A 22,956-nucleotide genomic window follows, 5' to 3' on the forward strand; every position below is an offset into this window, starting at 1 on the left:
TTTTGAGATGAACCTGAAAAATTAAATTAAAATAAAGAGAATAATTAAGAAAAAGATACCATCTCACAGTCAAAATAGGAAGGTAATTTAATTTGCCAAGCTCGCTGATCATAGAAGACGAAACTTAGTTAACCATCTTTGCTTTATCATTAAGTAAAAACTCAAAACATTAAACCAAATTGAAACATTATCATTTAGAAATTTATAGATGGATATTCTTGAGTTGTAATTGCATTTTACTGATATCGAAGCATTTTCAAAAGGATAAAAGGATGATAAAATTGTAGTGAGTCATTTATTTTCAAACCAATTGACAATTCATAAGAACTTGCGCATACAAGCTTTCCATCTAACATTAACCTTTTTAAAAATCATATAAAACTCAAAAGATAAAGTTCACATAATAACCATAGATAATTGTCACTAAGACAAATAAAGGATTTAACAATAATATTAAATATGGGATATTTATAATCAACACTCAATAAATATCAATGAAAACTTTAGCGACTCTGAATGTAATGACATTAACTTAATTACTGCTAAATACTTCCTCCGTCCCATATTAGATGGGCATCTTACTAAGAATGTTTGTCCCATATTACTTGATCACTTACTAAATCAAGATAGAATTTATTAGATTTTTTCTATTTTACCCCTACAATTAATATGATTTTTTGAATGTAAACAATTCCAATACTAACTATTTTTATATTCTATGTATATTGTATTGATATAAACAAATGACAAAATGGAAAAATCTTTCAATGTATTAATGACTTTTTAATCACCGTATAAAATTAGAAGTGACAATCTAATATGAGACGAAAGTAGTATTTCTTTGGTTATTACCACCAAGAGTTAATCTCTAATATGTTCAGCATTCCCCCATTCTAGAAGCCCACAAATCCAGAAGCAGCACACCATTGTTGAAGCCATCAGCCACCATTATTGAATGGAAAATTCAACCACCAACCATATTTTTAAGGCTATAAATAGAACCTTATGTTTCACACATAAGAACACACAAAAATACAACCTAGGAAGAGATTGTGAGAAGATGGGTGAAATTTTTGTGTTAAGAGAAATTCTGGATATAAATTCTCTGTAATTCTATTCTTGTGAAGTATAGTTGTTTTTCCTTCCAAATATTCTTCATAATGATCAGAGAATCACAACAAGTGGTATCAGAGCCTTCGATTTTGTGTTCATCGAGAGATATCGAAATACAAAAATTTCAAGCAGGAGCTGCGTTTCTTCGAAAACATGATCGTCGGTGTGTTTCGATCACTTTAATAGATTCCTTGCGTCGACACAAATTCAGCGCAACTTTTCGGAGGTACAAGCTAAAACGAAGAAATTATGACAGTTTAAAAATTTGCTTTGTTTTTGTAAATTTCTGTCTACAGGAAGAAGAAGGTGAATAGTACCTACCACGTTAGTGACACATTATCGCCCCGTAAAAGCCTAGTCCCCGTGTCATGCAGGTACCACATCACGCCTAGTCAGTGCCACGCCACCGTCCAATCATCATAAATTTTCTAAAATTTATAAAATAAATCTTGAAGTTATTGAAATTATAATTCTGCCCCAAAAGTTTAGTATATTTTCAATTTAACCCCAATAGTTTGGTGTAAATTTGAAAATTTTCTAGAGGTCCAATTTTGACCCAAGAAGAATTAATCCTATCATTTTGATCAAATCATTTTTAAGATATAATAGAAGAGTCATCATCATCTGGAGCTATGATAAAGCTTACTGCCACAAATTACACATTGTGGAACCTCAGATGGAAGATCTTCTCAGTTGTAAAGATTTGTATGGTCTCATAGAAGCAAAGGGAAAGAACCCCGATTCCTTCCAAACAAAATAGAGTGAAAGAAATTAAACAAGAAAATTATCGGTCAAATTTGACAATGAATTGACGATACGTTTTTCATCATATTGCACAAAAAGCACACGCGTATGCTCTCTGGATGAAGTTAGAAGAGATGTATCAAGCCAAGACCGCTCGGAAAAAAGCCCTGTTGATAAGGCGCTTTGTAAATTTGAAGTTAAAGCATGAAACTTCAGTTGCTGAACATATCAGTGAATTTCAGAGCTTGATAAATCAATTATTGTCTATTGACATACCGCTCGGGGATGAGATGCAAGCCCTACTACTTCTTAGTTCTCTTCCTAATAAGGCAGAAGAAAGGACATCGATTATGGTGAGTCACATGCCCTTGTTACAGAAAGAGGGAGACAACAAGGAAGAAGTCAAGATAAAAGGAGAGGCAGAAACAAGAGTAAGGAGAAAATCCACAAATGGTAGGAATCCATCATATGAGTGCTACTACTGTGGAATAAAGGGCCATTTAAAGAAGAACTATAGAAAATTGCAGAATGAGAAGGAGCAGTTGAAGTAGAAGGATAGAAATGCATTAGTCACTACCCACGAAGAGGTAGCCATTTGTTCCATTCATAAAGAGACATGTTTTTACGTCTCAAGTAAAGAAGACAACGAATGAGTGGTAGATACTGCAGCATCATACCACGCCACATCCCAAAAAGATTTCTTCACAATCTACAAAGCAGGAGACTTTGGATTAATGAAGATGGGGAACACTTCTTCTTATGAGATAGTTGCAATTAGTGATATCAAAATACAAAAACACATAAAGAGTACAATGATACTGATGGATGTCCTTCATGTGTCAGATCTTCAGCTAAACCTAATATCATGTATAACTCTTAACAAACAGCGCTATGAAAGTCATTTCAGAAAAGGCACATAAAAATTGTTGAAAGGAGTTATGGTTCTCGCTCGAGGACATATTTGTGGCAACCTATATAAAACTCATGTGAAGGTTTGCTTAGACAGTCTCAATGTTATGGAAAAAGAGGCATCTCAAAACCTGTGGCACCATAGACTCAATAACATAAGTGAAAAAAGAGATATCAATTCTAACAAAAAAGTAGTTTAAATGGACAGGAATATTTCTTTAAACCCTCATAATCATTGCTTATTTGGAAAGCAATACAGAGTCTTATTTACATTTTCTTCAACCAGAAGATTAGACTTACTAAATCTGATACACTCTGATATTTGCGGTTCCATACAGGAGAAATCACTTGGCGATAATTGGTATTTTTTGACTTTTATTGATGATGCTTCTCGAAAGGTGTGGGTGTACTTCTTAAAAACAAAGGACCAGGATTTTGACTATTTCAAAATATTTCATGCCATGGTGGAGCATGAAATAAGAAAGAAATTAAAAGGCCTTCGCTCAGATAATAGAAGCGAGTATACTTCCAAGGAGTTTGATTCCTATTGCAAGAGACAAAGAATTCGACATGAGAAGATGGTCCCACACACACCACAACATAATGGAGTAGCCGAGAGAATGAACCAGACAATCATGGAAAGAGTCAGAAGTATGATCAGTATGACAAAACTGCCTAAACCATTCTGGGGAGAAGTTGTTCACGCCACCTGCTACCTAATCAACTGGTCACCATCAGCCCCATTGAATTTTGAGGTTTCAGATAAAATATGATCTGGTAAGAATCTCTCATATTCTCACTTAAGGGTATTCGGTTGCTTAGCACATACACATGTATCCAAAGAGCTCAGGAAAAAACTTGATGGTAGAACTATACCATGTATCTTTATAGGCTATGGAGATGAAGAATTTGGATATAGATTATGGGATCCAATACAGAAGACGATGATTAGAAGTATGGATGTTATATTTCACGAAAACTAGATAATAGAAGACATTGAAAAGCCCACAATGTCTCATAAAAGAAGTTTCAGTGCCCAGAAAGTTAGTTTAGATCCACTACCAATGTTGTTTCCCATAAATAGCATGAGAGAGCATGAAGCAGTACCAGAAGCAGAACATGAGGATGTTCGGCAGGGGGAGGCACAAGCCCTTCTAGAAGCTACAGAACCATCACAGGGAGACGATGATGGTATACCTCCTAAAGCCAATAATCAATAATTTCGTCGATCTAAACAAGGCCGAATTTCATCAACTTGATACTCAAAATCCGATTATATTTTGTTTACTAAAGATGGAGAACCATAGAGTTTTCATGAAGCTATATCTCATAAAGATAAAGAAAAATAGTTACAAGCAATGACCGAAGAAATGAACTCTTTACAGAAAAATAACACTTCTGAGATTGTGAAACTTCCACAAGGAAAGAAGGCACTGAAAAGCAAATAGGTACTCAAGCTCAAGAAAGATGGCAGCAGAAAGGTGGTGAAGCACAAAACCCGGTTAGTAGTCAAAGGATTCCTATAGAAAAAGAAAATTGACTTTGATAAAATATTTTTACCAGTTGTAAAATTAACTTGAATCTGTATCATCCTTGGATTGATAGCCAGTTTGAATTTGCAGCTAGAACAAATGTATGTCAAAACAGAATTTCTTCATGGTGATCTAAATGAAAAAATCTATATGGAATAGCTAGAAGGTTTTGAGGTTTCAAGAAAAGAAAACCTCGTCTATAAGCTTACAAAAATCTTATATGGCCAGAAGCAAGCAGCGAGGCAGTGGTACAAGAAATTTGACTCATTCATAATAAGTTAGGGATATAAAAGGACTGCTGCAGATCAATGTGGTTACATTCAAATTTTTGGATGTCAATTTTGATATACTTCTATTTTATGTGGACGACATGTTGATCATCGGACAAGATGCAACAAAAATCAGACAGTTCAAGAAAGAACTCTCTAAGTCCTTTGAAATGAAAGACTTAGGTCCAACTCAACAAATTTTAGGATTGTAGATAACTCGAGATAGGAGAAACAAGAAGTTATGGCTATCTCAAGAAAATTATATTAAACAGGTGATCAAACGGTTCAATATAAGTAATTCCAAACCGATAGGTGCCCTTTTGGAAAATCACTTCAAGTTGAGCAAGAGTTCGTGCCTCTCATCCAAGAAAGAGATTGATGAGATGTCTACAATTCCATATTCTTCAGCAGTTGGAAGTCTGATGTATGCTATGGTTTGCACGAGGCCAGATATCGCACATGCAGTAGGTGTGGTGAGTCATTTTCTTTTTAACCATGGAAAAAATATTGGGAAGTAGTTAAGTGGATTCTCAGATATCTTAAGGGTACTTCAAAATGAACTATATGCTTTAGGGGAGCTAATCCAGTCTTGGAAGGCTATACAGATTCAGATATGGCCGGAGATTCTGATGGTAGAAAATCAACTTCAGGATATCTTTATACTTTTGCAAGGGGAGTTGTGTCATAGGAGTCAAGATTTCAGAAGTATGTTGCACTATCCACAACTGAAGTAGAATATATTGTTGTAGCGGAAGCTGGTAAAGAAATGTTGTGGTTAAAGCAGTTTCTATAAGAACTAGGGATGAATCAAATAGAGTATAGGATATATTATGATAGTCAAAGTGCTATTGATTTAAGCGAAAACTCAATGTATCATTTTCGGACAAAGCATATCGACATTCGCTATCACTGGATATGCGAGGTGATGGATCAACAATTGTTGAAACTAGTGAAGATCCATATGAAGGAAAACCTAGCAGACATGTTGACAAAGGTGTTCACTCAAGAAAAGTTAGAGTTGTGTAGAGACATAGTTGGAATAACTTTCAGATAGTAATTGTGTTGGAATGCAATTGAAGGGGGAGAATTCATATGTTTAGCAGCCCCCTATTCTAGAAGCCCACAATTCCAGAAGCAACATACCAGTATTGAAGCCATTAGCCACCATTGTTGAATGGAAAATTCAACCACCAACCACATTTTTAAGGCTATAAATAGAGCATTGCAGGGGGAGGCCACAGAGGCTGTGATCGATGAGGAAGGCGTTTTAAGGATTAAGGGGCGAGTATGTGTGCCCTGTATTGATAATTTGATTCAGACTATTCTTGTAGAGGCTCATAGTTCGAGGTACTCTATACATCCTGGTGCAACCAAGATGTATCGTGATCTGAGACAACATTATTGGTGGAGCAGAATGAAGCGTGACATTGTTGATTTTATCGCCCATTGCCCTAATTGTCAGCAGGTAAAATATGAGCACCAAAGGCATCAAAAAATGCCCATTCCTGAATAGAAGTGGAAAAGGATTGCAATGAATTTTGTGGTCGGCCTTTCAAAGACATTGGGTAAGTTTGATTCGATATGAGTGATTGTTGATAGGTTAACTAAGTCTTCTAATTTCATTCCAGTCAAGGTGACTTATGATGTTGAGAAGTTATCCAAACTCTATATCCGCGAGATTGTTCGATTACATGGAGTTCTAGTTTCTATCATATCAGATAGATGTACGTAATTTACTTCTAACTTTTGGAGGACCTTGCATGCTGAGTTAGGTACTAGATTGGATCTTAGTACTGCATTTCACCCTTAGACCGATGGGCAGTCTGAGAGGACAATTCAAGTTCTAAAGGATATACTTCGTGCATGCGTGATAGATTTTGGCGGTCATTGGGATCAGTTCCTATCTTTGGTAGAGTTTTCATATAATAATAGCTATCACTCGAGTATTGATATGGATTCATTTGAGGCATTGTATGGGAGGAGATGTAGGTCTCCTATTGGTTGGTTTGATGTGTTTGAGGTGAGACCTTGGGGAACTGATCTTTTGAGGGAATCATTAGAGAAGGTGAAATTCATTCAGGAGAAGCTTCTAGCAGCTCAGAGCAGGCAGAAAGAGTATGCAGACCAAAAGGTTAGGGACATAGAATTTATGGAGGGAGAGCAAGTGTTGTTGAAGGTTTCACCCATGAAGGGTGTGGTGAGATTTGGTAAGCGAGGTAAGCTTAGTCCAAGGTATATTGGGCCGTTTGAAGTTTTTAAGCGTGTTGGAGAGGTAGCCTATGAATTTTCTTTACCTCTAGGTTTTTCTGGAGTGAACCCAGTGTTTCATGTGTCTATGCTAAAGAAATATTATGGGGATGGAAACTATATTATTCGCTGGGATTCGGTCTTGCTTGATGAGAATTTGTCATACGAAGAAGAGCCTGTAGCTATTCTTGATAGGGAGGTCCGCAAGTTGATGTCAAGGGAGATTGCGTCTGTGAATCTCCAGTGGAGGAATCGCCCTTTTGAGGAGTCCACTTGGGAGATTGAGACGGATATGCGTGAAAGATATCCACAGTTGTTCGTCGAGTCAGGTACCCTTTTCAATCCTCGCTCTTCTTTTGACCGTTCAGGGACGAACGATGGGTAAATTGATATCTATTATAACGACCCATTAACTATTTTGAGTACTAGGGCCTTTTTATTTCATAAAAGACTCATCCCATAAATTTTTAATTGGGTATTTTGGACTATTCGATAACTATGATTATTTAGTTGAGGGATAACTTTAGATAAATAATAGAATTAATGGGCTAAAGTGGGAATTTATTTAATGTTCTATACCACTTGTTCAATACATATAAAAATATATTAGTGGGTTTAACTTTTATTTATTTATTAATTCATAATTAGTTGCCCTAATTAATTAAAAGAAAACAAGCAAGGAGAGAAAGAAACCTACCTGCGGCGTGGTCAGGAAATTAGTTGTGTGATTCAAGTAAACATTCAACTTGAATGTATATGAATAGGAAAACTTATATGCTTCAGTCCACGTAATTACTATCCAAAATTAATTGCTTGTTGAAAAGTTAGTAGGAAAAGAGAATGTAATAATGACAAGGGTGTTAGTTGTTCATTGGATCAGAAAGCAAAAGTTACTTTCTATCCATATATAAATGTCAACAATTTCCAATTTGCTTTGAAAATATGCAATAATTAGTGAAACAGGAACTTAGTGCTCTTTTCTTCATATTTATTCAACGTGAGGGGGGAAACAACAGGTGGAAAATATATAAAATTTACTTATATTTTACTCGTTAGTTTATTGGAAATTTGTGAGTATCTCGTAGTTAAATTGGTTTTAACATGTTGGTATATATTAAAATATTAAGGGATGGTATCATATGAATATCATTAGATTTATCAGGAGAAAATTAAAACTTAACTCTAGTTTTGAGTTTAGGGAATCAATTATAGAGATGGATGAGTAGTTGTGGTCTAAGTTCAATATATATTATTGGTGTCTACGAATTCATTTTCTCACGAATATTTTATACTTCATAGATTGGAAACGTTTTGAGGCATCGAAGAAAGGAAAATCACCAGTGAATTAGCTAGCTTAACTTTGGTTCTTCGATTGAGGTAGGTTATGGTTTTTATTCTATATCATAGATAGACTCTTAATAGTGATTGATAATTCATTGAGTAAAATGTGTGAAGCTTACTACGCATTTAATTGTTGTGGTTTAGATGGTTGATATGTTGTTGTGATTGGCCTGAAATTCCGAGGCCATGAAACCCATAATCTTGAACTTGACCTATCAAAAATGGTGCATTGAATAAAGAAGGCTTGATAAAATATTGTTAATAAAGTGAAATATAATCATGAAGAATGATAAATTAATTATATTTGGATCGTGTGTTACGTTCCGACACAGTATATTTGGATCGGGTGTCGCATTCCGACACGATATATTTGGATCAGATCTCACGTTCTGACACGATATATTTGGATCGGGTGTCACATTCTGACACGGTAATATTAAAGGAAAATAAATTTAAATGACTTAAAACTACCCAATCTCCAAAACTCATTTTTTTCAAAAGAGTGTGATGTGGAGGCTTGAGTCCTCATGTGTGATCTTGATGTTGTTGACTGGTTATGAGGTTGTTCATTGTGTTATCACTTGATCTTGTTGGTTGCCACATGTTAAGTGCTATGGTTTATTTCTTGCTATTACTTATGTATATTGATTTCTATTTTGAGTCGACCGATGATACCTGCTCAGTACATGTTGTCCTGTACTGACGGTCTCCAGTCCATCAAATTGCAGGGTGAGCTATCCTTCTAGCTAACGATGGATTCTCTTAGTCATGACATGATGTCCTTAGTGTTTGGACACGAACTATGTCACTTATTTTGTTTTAGTGTTTGGCATTCTAGACTCAGTATTTTAGAATTATATGTCCTTGATGTGATGACTTTCAAATTTTGGGGAACGTTATGTAGTAAACTCTTATGGGATTGTTATTTCTTACTTATTAATTTTAAGCTTCCGTGTTATTATTATACTTTATAAGTTGAATTTATATTGTTGGTTCTCCCACCTAGGAGGTTAACTGTGTGTGCCACTCACGGCCCATTTTGGATCGTGACAAAAAAAGTGTTTGGTGAGGTTTTTTTGTAGAGAGAAATTCTGGGTGTAAATTCTCTGTAATTCTATTTTTGTGAAATAGAGTTGTTTTTCCTCCCCAATATTCTTCATAGTGATTAGAGAATCACAACAATCTCTCTCATCCTTAACTCGAGGATCTTTCTATGATGAGCTTCATATAAGCTATTGCTACCATGAAAACCTTAAAACGAAGAGTGTAACGCTTTGTTTCTCTGTTCTATTTAATTTTGACGTTTGTTCATTGGTGTAATCAGCATGCACACCCATTGAATTACTTCATTTGAGTATTTTTACTTGTCCATCTTGAACTTTACACACAAAGGAGTATTCATGATTTCGAGATGATGAGTGCATTATTACGAAAAGGTAGATTTAAGATATAAATTTGATCGGCTTGACATTTAGGTTTTTATTACTGAAAACGTTTAAATTTTAAAGTATAGGTCCGAAATTAATTCTTATATATTATGTGCCGAAGTTCTTGAGATCGACTGAACCCATTGATTATATGTTAGATCCATTCGATACTACTAATTTTATTTTTCTTTCTAAAATTGGATAACACCTCCCTAAGTGGTTATTGGTAGCACTTTTACCATCATGTTCATATTAATTGATATTTAGTAGTATTATATTTTGAAACATTTCAGGATAACTCGAATAATGAGATATAGTAGACCTACAATCCATATGGGTGAAATAGATAAGTAGTACTCCACGAATTAAGACATCATGAAAAATTGTGACAAAAAAATCGAAATTTTTAGGCACATAAGTAAAGGATCATACATATATAACATATATATTATGCAAAATAAAACTAAAACCAAATGACTAAATAAACAATACGAACTACTAATCATATTTATATAAAGTTAATCTTCTTATTTTCCCTTTTTAACCTGCACTGGAGAATCGTTCAGCTTGATCACATAAGATGGAATGTCCTTCACATAAAACCCAATACTCTCAATGCCATAAGAATACTTGGTGCCATGAAAACCCCCCAAAAATTGATGATTTCCTATCACAAAATTGAAGTCAATATTACTTCCATCGGTTGATGATGGGGTACCAAACGGTCCATAAGAACCTTTATTGGTGCCAAATGTTATTGAACTTAAAAATGTTTTTGTTGAATTTTTGTTCAGAGGTTCGAACAAACCACTTATGGAAGTAATAAATTCTGATGGATAATCCAAGATAATTGCACAGTACATTTCACCATCACAAGTAGGGGTGTACATGGAGCGGGTTGGTTCGGATTTTTTACAAATCAAACCAAACCATTTGTGTCGGGTTATTAAATCTATAAACCAAACCAAACCAATAAAAGTCGGGTTTTTCGATATCAATTTTTCTCGGATTTTTCGGGTTTCTCGGGTTTTTTCGGGTTTTTTCGAGTTTCTCATAGTATCTAATAAAAAGCACAGAGCAGTGCTTCTTAAAAAGAGTTCTAGTACAAAATATCAACATATAAGATGGAGGCACAACATTGTTTGAAGTTTTAACTTTATAATATAACTTTATAAGATAAGTTTTTTTTGTATATTATTTAGATGGGCTACTCAAGTCGAAATCTAAATGTAAGAAAGAAAACAAAAATTATGAAAAAATTTTAAAAAATATTTATAAATTACATTTTAATAAAATTTTTTATGTATAACATAATTTAAAAGTAATATATCTATAATCGGGTCGGTTTGGGTTCGGTTTGACTTTTTTTAGTTAAAACCAAATCAACCCTATAATGATCGGGTTTTTTTTTCAAACACCAAATCAAGTCAAACCAAACCACTAGTCGGGTTTTTTTTCTGGTTTGATTCGATTTGTCGGTTTGGTGCGGTTTATCAGTTTGTCCTGTACAGCCCTAATCACAAGTACCGTATTTAGCTGACATATCTAATTTCCCATTCACATAATTCAGGAACTGAAGTGAATTAACTGTTTCTTCATCATAGGATACAAAAATTCCAGCTAATTCATCTCCTTTTTCTTCCCAAATTGATCCACCACATCCTCCTACTGGCCCAACTTTGATCGAATCCATTAATTCTATATTGTTCTATCTTGTTTATGAATAATAATTGGAGTATACTTGATGGAAGATCTAGCTATATATATATAGAAGAGTTGATTAAGAAGTTTTTGAGTCGTATTAATTAGTAGTACTCCTAATTAAAAGCCTTTTCATTCACAACTTAGTGTTTGTTCTTCTATCTCGAAAATAGGAGTGTAACGACGCTTCGTTTCTTTCTTTCTATTTAATTTTGGTGTAGGTTCAATGGATTTGATTATCAGTTTTTCTTATGATAATATAGTATTCAACATGTACATATTCCCTCCATTCCTAAACAAGTGATGACTTAGATAATCAAGAAGAGAGTATTAACGAAAATCGCAAATCGAGAAAAAAAAATATGACTAGTGATTTGGTTTGACTTGATTTGGTATGGAAAAAAAAAAACAATATTGTGTTGGTTTGATTTTAATTTTAAAAAGTCAATCCGAGACCAAACCAACCCGACATCATATATATAAAATTTTAAAAACTATTTTATTCATAAAAATATTTACTTTGATATAATTTATAAATATTTCTTATACTTTTTCATAGTTTTTATCTCTTAACAATATTATTTCAAGTTTGATTTAGGATTTTAAATAGTCCAATAAAGGTTATATTCCATAGATATTAACAACTATAATAAAGCTCAAATCAAAATCAAATCACGCTAACAAAAATTAATCAACTCAATACTAAGAATGACAATAACTAATGTTGAATATTTGTTCTTTAGTTATATATTGATTTGGATAAGTAAAATAAATGATCTAATTTTAGTTTTCTTTAATATTTAGTCATATAATTAATACTTATTAGACTTATTTTAGCCTGATTTATTACTTTAAAATTATAATCATTTTTATTTTGACCTATTGCATTATTTGTTTTAATGCGATTACATCATTATTTTTGTTGAATATTTTAGTGTCATCACTCATATATTTGTGTTATTTTCTTAAGAAACACCTTAGATAATTGTATTTGGATAGGATTAAAGAAATATTTGAAATACAAGTTCAATAAAATGTTTGTATGAATACTTTCGAAAACTTGAGAACCCAAAAAAATTCAAGGTTTTATTCATTTGATTTGGTTTATAGATTTAAAAATCCGACACAAATGGTTTGGTTTGGTATTTAAAAAAATCAAACCAACTTGATCCATGTACATACCTAATTGAGGCAATGCACTTTCATTAAGAAAAAAGTTTATGACATAAATTGAATACCTCCACTTTTGCATTTTTAGTTATTCTCAAATTATTCTCGAAAACATAAATAAGTTAAAGTAAAATCATAAATATGAATAATTAATTCTCTTGAAATTATCATCTTGAAAACGTAAGTGAGGGGCAAAACTAAAACAAATTTGAACATAACTTTATGAAAAAAAAAAAAAAACAATTCACTTTTTTAAAAAAATAATTTCTCACTTTCAAATTAATTTTGACGCATATTCAACGATTTTTATTTTTCGGAAATCTTAAGAAAATCCTCATTCGCTATATATGTGTCTCTTAATTTTAAAATAATTAATACTAAAAAAAATTAAAAAAATAATTAATTCTCTCTTGATTATTTAAATTGACAATTATTTTGAAACAACTATTTTAAGTGTATATGACAATTAAAAATGGACGGAGAAAATACTATATAAAGATTCACTAAGTCTTAAGTAGTTATTACTCCTATATAAAGAGTTTTAACGGCAAAGAGTTTCTATTGTATATCAGTATGTAGCATGAGGCAAGGGGTAAGTCTCGAGATACGGGACATAAGTCCCATCAATCTACGGGGTATATGTCTTTTGTATATTTAATTTTATAATTTTATCACTAAGAAAATAAGCAAAAGTAAAACTTTCAATAATTTTATAAATAAATTTAAATAAATAATCGATAATATAGAAAAAGTATTATAATTATTATTTGAGAAAGATATCAATAACCATTAATATACAAAAAAAAACATTATAATTACTATTTGAGAAAGGTAACAACTCACAACACAAAAAATAATAAAAACAAAAATAATCTTTAAAATAAAATCATCATCCATCTGCATATTTATTTGTCATTCCTACCCTCCATTAATAGTTGTACTGATTATTGTTTATATATTTTAAAGAACAAGAATGATAAAAAGTGTAAAAGCTCTACCCTATCAAATTCCAGACACAATAATATAAAAAATTATTTATAGCAATGTAATTTTCTATCAGAATTTATTTATACATTTTAGAAAAAGTTAATATAACCTGAAAAAACATGATAACATAAAATATAAATATAATTACACTAATAATAAAAAAAAATAGTATGATTTAAGCAAAACCGTTTTAAAAAAAATAATTAAAACCTGAGCATACGTTTTTACACCCAAAACTTAAAAAAGGAAATTAGAATATGTGAAATTGAATCCAATTCACAGAGAACTCCTAATAAATACTCCTTACTTGGGAGAAGTATCAAGTCAAGTAAAATGAGTATTTAAATTTATGTCGAAATGCCTAGTAACCGATGTTATAGACAAAACCGTGACCTTAGAAGTTGAAAAAACTGAGTAGGTAATTATTAATATGGATATGATCAAAGTTGGGCCAGTGGGAGAATGTGATGGAACTTTATGGGATGAAAAGGGACGATACCAAGTTGCTGGGATACTTGTTTCTTACAGCCAAGACTCAATCGATTCACTTCAGTTCCTCTTCCGTGAGAATGGGAATTTACTTCTCTCAAAAAAACATGGTGTTGATTACTGTGAAAACTTCTGCTCAATTGTGTTTGATTATCCATCAGAGTTTCTTACTTCGTTAAGTGGTTCCTATGGAAAACTGGATGATTGTTTCTCAACAGTTATGCAAACTATAAAATTTGTTACCAACAAGAGTTCATATGGACCATTTGGGACTAATACTAGGAGTAATACCAAGGAATTCAACTTTCACTTGGGAAATCATAATAATCTTTTTGGTGGACTTCATGGTACCTACAATTGTCCTGGCGTTGAGGGTATTGGGGTCTATTTGAAAAATGAACAAGATTGAGGGTGTATCTGATATGAAGATTGGGGTATATTATGCTTATTTTGTTTTTACTTCTGCAAAAATTTATCTACTGTTCTTGGTGCTCTTATTATGTAGAGAGATTTTGGCTAAATGTTATGTTCATCCAATTCAATTTGTTTGTCTTTTTTTTTCATTCTTAGCTCGTTTAAATAAATATATCTTTTTTTATATAACTCTTCAATTTTACCACTACTAGAAAATAAATTATAGCGACATACAAAATTTTATAGTTGAACGTACAGTAAAAAATTTCATGCTAATCCACTTTATTTATGGATTAGCAACATATTATAAAAAAAAATTAGCTAGAAATTATTTATCTATGAATTAGATGCGAAATGCCGGCATATTTTGTAGCTAATTCAAGGTGCTACAGTGTTCGTTTTTTTTAAATAGACGTGAAAAAACATTTGAAGTCAAATACCTTTTGGTTGCTAAATTTAAAGAATTCAAGAGTTCATTTTTAGAGAGAAAAAAAGACTTTTGTGTTCCATTATATTTAGGTAAAATGGGTGGCTTCTGTGTTTGCATGACAATGGTATGCTAGACTTGTTGTGTGTCTGTTTTCATTAGAGTAGTAATATTGTTGTGCGTCTGTTTTGATTAGAGTAGTTATATGTAGGTTGTTTGTTGTTTTTCGGTTACACAGTATAATGTTGGTACTCGTTAAGCAATAATAATGTTTTGGTTAGCATTTGCAATAAAAAGAAATGGTGTGAAGGTGTTTTGAATAATTTTTCTTAAGATCTATCTAGTCTTTGTTAAAGCGTATACTTACGTTCTGCCATAGAAAATATTGAATTTGAAAGTCATGTTTTAAAATTCAAAAGGCTTACAATTCATATCATGGTATCATATTTAGACAACATGTCACGATCCAGAATAGGCCGTGAGTGACACCCACATTAACCTTCTAGGTGGGAGAACCAACGATACAAACCCCAACTTACATTAACGATTCAACTTATAAATCACGACAATAATGCGGAAGCTCGATCTTATTAAAGTCAAAAATAACAAAAGCCACTAAAATTTATTACTTGACGTTCCCCCAAAATCTGAAAGTCATCACATGAAGGACATCTAAGTTTTAAAACTAAGTCTGAAAATACCAAACACCAGAATAAACAAACAACAAAATGTGTCCGAAAACTAAAGACACCATGCCATAACCGAGAGAATCCATCACGAGCTAGATAGATAGCTCACCCTGAAATCCGATGATCTTGAGACTGACTAGAGCTGAGGTCGAGTCGAAGTCGGTGGAACACTCGCTGCACTCCACAAAATAAAACAAGAAAAGATACACGTAGAGGTCAGTACAGGGCAACATGTACTGAGTAGGTATCATCGGCCGACTCAAAATAGGAATCAATATGCAATAAATAATAGCGGGAAATCAACCATAGCACTTAACAGGTGGCAATCAATGAACAATTACATAACCAGTCAACAATATCAAGATCACACATGAGGACTCAGGCCTCCACATCACGCTCTTTTTTGGAAAATGAGTTATTGAAGATTGGGTAACATTAAATCATTTTTATTTGTTTCCTTTAATATTACCGCTCCTGAACGTGACACCCGATCCAAATATACCGTACGAAACGTGACACCCAATCTAAATATAACGTGTCGGAATGTGACACCCGATCCAAATATAATTAATTTATCATTTCTTCATGATTACATTCCACTTCATTAAAAGTATTTCATCAAGCCTTCTATATTCAAGGCACCATTTTTGATAGGGCAAGTTCAAGATTATGGATTTCACGGTCTCGGGATTTCAGACCAATCACAACAACATATCAACCATCCAAACCACAACAATTAAATGCATAGTAAACTTCACACGTTACTCAATGAATATCAATCACTATTAAAAGTCTATCTATGATATAGAATAAAACCATAACCTACCTTAACCGAAGAATCGAAGTAAAGCAAGCTAATCCACCAATGTCCTTCCTTTCTTCAATGACTCAGACCGTTTTCAATCTATCAAATATATAATATTTGTAAGCAACCGAATCCGTAGACACCCAGATATTACCAATTTTCTAAATCTCAAGCCTAAGCCTAAGGCTAAGTCTCAATTCTTCCAAATAATATAACTCTAATGATTTTTATATAATACAATATACCTAATATTTAATTACATTGTGATAATTATAAAAAAACAAATTTGAAATCCAAACTAGTACCTAAAACACGAAGCCAATTACATTTACCCTTGAATCTGTTAGGCATAATGCTATCTGTATATCTATCCTATAATATAAATTGATAACATTCCTCCCAAAAATGAGATAATCATTATGGTCAAAATTACATTCTAATTACTCAATAGTTGTTGTCCACAGTAACAAACAAATATGTCAACATTGTAATTTAATGACCAATTCTTTAGACTAACTGTACAACCTATATGCCCATATTCATATAACCATTATGCAATCCTTTATCTCACCACTATTTCCTCCAATCACTGATCCAATCTAAACAATATTTTCTTAAACCAACTCCAGCCGTCTTTTCCAATTCATTACTCTTTTCCCAACACTAATTGGACATTAAGTAATATACTATATATATCCTATCCTAGCAAGTAATTCACAAAACAAGTATGATACCTGAAATAATTTTTCTTTAGGAGGCCTTCGATCATCCGCCGCCGCATGTGAGTTCTTTCTCACGCCCTTCGCTTCTCTTTTCTTTTCTAATTAAAATAATTATGTACTACAATTCATAAACCCTATTTTTTTATTTTAATAATTGGTATAGAGTATTAAATAAATTATTAACTTAACCCACTAATTAAATTAGTTATTTAAATTTATCGCTTAACTAATTAACCGAAGTTATCGATTATTCCAATTAGTCATTAAAAATTTACGGAATGAGTCTTTTATAAAAATAAAAAGTTCTAATTCTCAAAACAACCTAATGGATCGTTACACAACATTCCATAATTGTGCTCCATCTATGATCCACGCAAAAGGCTTCCTGCCCTAAGCGTGACAGGGGTTGGGAGACAATATATATTGCATAATGTTTGTTTATCACACATTATATCATAGATGAAACGGAACGAAGCATCACTATCTTAAATTTCCATAATAGTTATAATAAGAAAAAGAAGACTTGAAGATGATAAAAATCCAAATAAGCATATAGAGTAAAATAAGACGAACTGCATACTTCATTTTCGAAATTTGTAGAAGCAGCTTGGATATTCTAATTTACTTTTCATATTTCACACGAAGATATTTCATGTTCACATTGGGCTTCACATAGATTCCAATACTCTTAACGGCAAAGGGACTCATGGTGCCATGAAAACCACCAAAAAGACTATGATTTCCTAACTGAAAGTTGAGGTGTTTGGAATGATATGTAGGCAGGGTACGCCCAAATGGTCCATAGGAACCCTTGTTGGTGCTAAATTTTATAGCTTCCAAAACTTTAAAGCGCCCATTATCTCCATAGGAACTGCTTATGGAAGTAAGAAATTCTGACGGATAATCAAACACAACTGCAGAGAAGTTACCACATCCATTTTGATCACCATATTTGTTCGACAAAACTAATTTATCATTTTCATAGTAAAGGAACTCAAGTGCAACAACAGTAAGTTTGTTGTAGTAAACATTAATACCAGCAACTTTGTCTCGTCCCTTTTCATCCCAAATGGTTCCACCAACTCCTCCCACTGGTCCAACTTTCACCATATCCATATATTATTATTATTCTCTTTTCTTTCTCAATTGTAATATATATTGTTGGAAGATGTACTACTTATATAGTTGGAAAAATTAATTTCAATTGTTAACAAGTTGTTGATCAGTCTTTATTGTTAATTATACTCGGAGCCTTTTCATTGTCACATGTTGATGTTTGTTATTCTATCCATCTCGAAAATTGAAGTCTGACGCTTAGTTTCTCTATTTCTATCTTGGCGTTCAATGAATTTCACTTTTCAATACAGCATTCGCATATCCGTATTTCCGCGTTTCATTTTTTCTGGTTCACTATTTCAAATTTCAATAAGAGATTTATCTTTTGATTTTTATTTATCACTTTTAACCTATAAAAAAAGAGGAATTTTCAGATATGACAGATCTTTCAAACATAATTACTCCATATGAATATAGTTTTTCTAATTACTTATAATGACAAACATAAAATTTGCTATTATACAAATGTTATAGGAAATTATATAAAAGTTGTAGCGAATTATACAAACGCTATATCCACAAATTATTTATATACCGAAATATATAAACACTGGTATACATATGTATTTGTATATCTGGCAAGCGAGATTGAGAGAGAGGAGGAGAGAGGAGGAGAGAGGTGAGCGAGATCGAGAAAGGGAGGAGAGAGACGAATTGTATATGTATATTTTGTCAAAAAATTGTATATATATAACTGGTATACATATGTATTTGTATACCAAGCAAACGAGATTGAGAGAGAGGAGGAGAGAGACGAGCGAGATCGAGAGAGGGAGGGGAGAGGTGAGCGAGATCGAGAAAGGAAGGAGAGAGCCGAGCGAGAGGCGAATTGTATATATATATCTGTCGAATTGTATATGTATATTCGTCAGAAAAATTATATAATGGTAACTGATATACATATATATTTGTATATCTGGAAAATGAGATTTTTCATACCGCGTAAATAGATAGTTATGTTTGCTGCGACCCATAATTATTTTTAAACTATACCCTAAATGCGTAATATAGTAGTAAAATTTGTCATACCACGTAATTTTCCCTACAAAAAAAAGACAATTACACGTACTTCAATATTATATTTATTATTATTACTTATACTTTCAAAAAATTACGTATTTTAAAACTAATTAAGAGTTTTCTATCATATATTAAGAAAAATATAGTTAGATACATGTATTTTTGCTACCAGATACACTAAAATATGGAGAGAAATGAACGAGATGGGGAGGGAGGCGAGCGAGATTCATATGTATCCTAGATACATGCGAATCACACTAGATATACACTAGATACATGTATTTCTATGTATCTGGTGTTATTCGCATGTACTCAGATACATGCGAGAGTGGCGAGTGAGATGGGAGAGAGGTGAGCAAGATTTGTTATGTATCCCAGATACATGCGAATCCACTTAGATATAATGTATCTTTAACGAATTACACCTAATTTTGACCTCATGTATCCGGAGATACATGTATCTAGACGTATAAAAATATTGTAAGACACGTAATATTGCAAAATAGACTGTATCTAAGTAGTTAGCTTCTAAACTAGTGAGATTTATGTAAGCCCCCTCCGCCCCCACCACACACACAAAAAATAAAATTACCCTACTCTTTAGAATGATGACTAAACATTAATCATGATAACTACTCTCAATACTAACTAAGCAATTAAAGTTTCTTGAATTCATCACATAGAAAATCCAAATCAAAGGTAAAAATAAAATTCTAAAATTATTTTAAAGATTGAACAATTGAGTTAATTTGAACTATGAAAAGTGCTTCAATAATTCATTTATTTTGAAATGGAGGAAGTACTAAACATCATGTCAATTTTTCTTAATAGATATGTCAAATTCAAATATAATAAGTAAAAGTGAACCGAGGGAATAATATATTTTTGAAAAAATTAGCTAATTACACTCTTTTATTTACCATATTTTTCATTACTCCCATCCATTTCAAAAAAAATCAAAAATCTCTTCTTTCTATCTGGATACATTAATTCAGATTCATAAATTATCTCTGTATTCAAAAAAAAATGTTACCTGTTGATATATAAAACCCTAATTAATGTATCCGAATTACTGAATTAATGTATCCGGATCACTGAATTAATGTATTCGAATTATCATGTTTTTAAGGAATTTCTGTAAATTGAAAAATGATAAGAAAAAAATGATAATTAGCCATTTATACTATATAATTTATGTAAGTTATAGTATAGTTTTTGGGAGATAAACTCTTATATATGTAGGTATAATTTCTATCGGGCCTCGTGATCGGCCAATAACAAAGGGTGGCTACTGATTAATACTTGTAAGGTTTTTCACTGCTTTTTTTTTTTGTTTGCCTACGATTTTCTAATTTGACAATAAACGATGCACTTTTCTTTCAGCTTTGTAGTATTTTTCTATCTCAACTACAAGAAAGTATAAAATTAGCAACAACTTTTTAGCAACAAGTAAATTATTGTTGGCTAATATGAATAAATGGCAACAACGTAATTTAAGTGTTGCTATATATATCTTGCAATTGTTAATCATAATTTCTTTTTGTTGAAGATATTTTAATCTTGTTGTCATATGCTACGATTAATACAATAAATTTTAAATATAAATAAATTATAACAACTTTTTAGCAATAATTATAATATTGTTGCCTAATTTTATTAAATGACAACAACTTAATTTAATTGTTGCTATTTCATAAAATATTTGGCCACAATAAATTTTTAGTGTTGCTAATGCACTTGATTTCGCTACAACTGGTGTGGGTTGTGGCCTAAAAGTGTAATTAATTATACTATTCAGTTTTCCGCCAAAACAGAATGGGGCAATTTTTTTTATTTCCCCCAATTTAATTAATTTGTTACGAGAACTAAACAAGCAATAACTAAATATATAGCTTAACTCTTTACTGTACTGGATTTCGATTTTTAATTTAAGTAAGCAATTAATAATTAGGTTCAATGAATAAATAAAAATAAATAATGATGAGACAATTATAACAAAGAAAGCAGTTTCATTTATTTAGGAAAAACAAACATAAAGCTAAAACAAGGGGTTTTCAGTTTTCTGCCCAAAAAAAATTCGCGGGTCTTTTATTTCCGCCAAAAATTATAGAAGTTCCCCAAATCGTGCCTAAAAACTAAAGCTAGGTTCTCTTTCATTGTTTCATTGAGAAGCAAGTTGTTCTTAAAGTTATCTCTGGTGAGTTTTGTTTATGAATTAGTCTTATTCATAAAGTTTTTTGAATTTTTGGGTATGATTATCTTATGATTTAGAGCCCGTTTGGATGGGCTTAAAAAAAGTAACTTTTATGTATGAAGTGCTTTTAGAACTTTAAAGTGCTGAAAGTTATTTTTATAAATAAGCAGTTGAGTGTTTGGATAAAAGTGCTTAAATGAGGAAAATTATGTGAATTTTAGGGTTAAAAGAATAAAAAGGGTAGTTTGGGAATTTAGTTAAAATATAAGGGATATAAAAGTAATTTCCATGGTCAAAGAAAATGACTTTAAGCACTTAGGAAAAAAAAAGTTAGGAATCCTAACTTTTCATTTTTGACTGACTTTAAGAACTTTCTGGCTTAAAGTTAGTATTAGACAAACACGTTCAAAAGCTGAAAAGGGGCTTTAAGTTGGTTTTGACCAACTTAAAGCCAATCCAAACGGGCTCTTAGTCTCTTTGGTTATTGTGTTCTTGTTTTTTATTTAAGAATCCTTCATAAACTTTGTTAAATTTTGTTTTATTTTATTTTCCGATACTTTCCAGTAGAAAAAAGTTTAATATTTTTTGGGATTTCTGGATATTTGAATTTGATTGAACTACTTTGTTCGATTAAGTTTGGTTTTTACTGTTTAGTTTGGTTTGGTCCTAATTAGTTTGTTTAGTTTGATCATATTAGTTGTTACGTTTTTTTAGATAAATAAAAAATGACTTTTTATTAATTTAAACTTATCCCTCTTAATAAATAATGCTAAACTAATTTTATTGGAAGATTTTTACTTTAAAAAATTTCATTACGATGAGCATAATTAACCACAAAATTGGTTTGGAATTCTTGTTAGCCGCCTTTGGTGCTTTTACATAATTTAGATTACAATTAGCAACCAACATTAATGATTCAACCGACTACATTTATTAATGTACACATTTCCAACGGTACATATAGTACTTACCATTGTTTCTTCGTTGTTCTTAACTGTTACAACTAATTTAGGAGGGATGACAATTGTGACAACCTCAGATTTATTTTCCTTTTGGGGATGGGGATTGTGAGGAGTACAATAAAAAATAAAACTCTATTTTTCATCTAGAAAAACAATATATGCAGAGTGACAGCTCCATAGATGCTGAAGCACGTGACTTGTTTTGATGCCATTGAAATTCATTACTTTGTCATTATAGTTGTGTACGTTCTGAAAACTCATATGCAATAAATTCACATGCCATTATATATAATAGGATCATATATAAAGTATTTGACTTATAAGGTTTATAGATAATATATAAATACGTGTTTTCAATTTAGCATCAATTGAAATCTATGCTCTCCAATAGGGGTGTACATGGATCCGGTTGGTTCGAATTTTTTACAAATCAAACCAAATCATTTGTGTCGGGTTATTAAATCTATAAACCAAATCAAACCAATAAAAGTCGGGTTTTTCGATATCAATTTTTCTCGGGTTTTTCGGATTTTTTGGATTTTTTTGGGTTTCTTGGGTTTTTCATAATATCTAATAAAAATCACAGAGCAGTGATTTTTAAAAGAGTTCTAGTACAAAATATCAACATATAAGATGGAAGCAGAACACTGTTTGAAATTTTAACTTTAAAATATAACT

General features: G+C 31.9%; 3 protein-coding genes across 3 annotated transcripts; 1 reads left to right on the plus strand and 2 right to left on the minus strand.

Moving 5' to 3' along the window:
• Positions 1 to 10,109: 10,109 nt before the first annotated feature.
• Positions 10,110 to 11,275, minus strand: LOC129881839 (jacalin-related lectin 25-like). Its single transcript, XM_055955948.1, has 2 exons — positions 11,110 to 11,275; positions 10,110 to 10,249 (listed from the first exon to the last, which is right to left on the minus strand). Exons 1-2 carry the CDS (start codon positions 11,273 to 11,275, stop codon positions 10,110 to 10,112), a joined length of 306 nt encoding a protein of 101 aa, XP_055811923.1.
• Positions 11,276 to 13,870: 2,595 nt separating this feature from the next.
• Positions 13,871 to 14,338, plus strand: LOC129883702 (inactive protein RESTRICTED TEV MOVEMENT 1-like). Its single transcript, XM_055958314.1, has one exon. The coding sequence runs from the start codon at positions 13,871 to 13,873 to the stop codon at positions 14,336 to 14,338; it is 468 nt and encodes a 155-aa protein (XP_055814289.1).
• Positions 14,339 to 17,607: 3,269 nt separating this feature from the next.
• LOC129881840 (inactive protein RESTRICTED TEV MOVEMENT 1-like) lies at positions 17,608 to 18,102 on the minus strand. Its single transcript, XM_055955949.1, has one exon. The coding sequence runs from the start codon at positions 18,100 to 18,102 to the stop codon at positions 17,608 to 17,610; it is 495 nt and encodes a 164-aa protein (XP_055811924.1).
• Between the last annotated feature and the right edge of the window lie 4,854 nt (positions 18,103 to 22,956).

This window comes from Solanum dulcamara, chromosome 3 (assembly GCF_947179165.1).
Source record: "Solanum dulcamara chromosome 3, daSolDulc1.2, whole genome shotgun sequence".
Classification (NCBI taxonomy): Eukaryota; Viridiplantae; Streptophyta; class Magnoliopsida; order Solanales; family Solanaceae; genus Solanum; species Solanum dulcamara.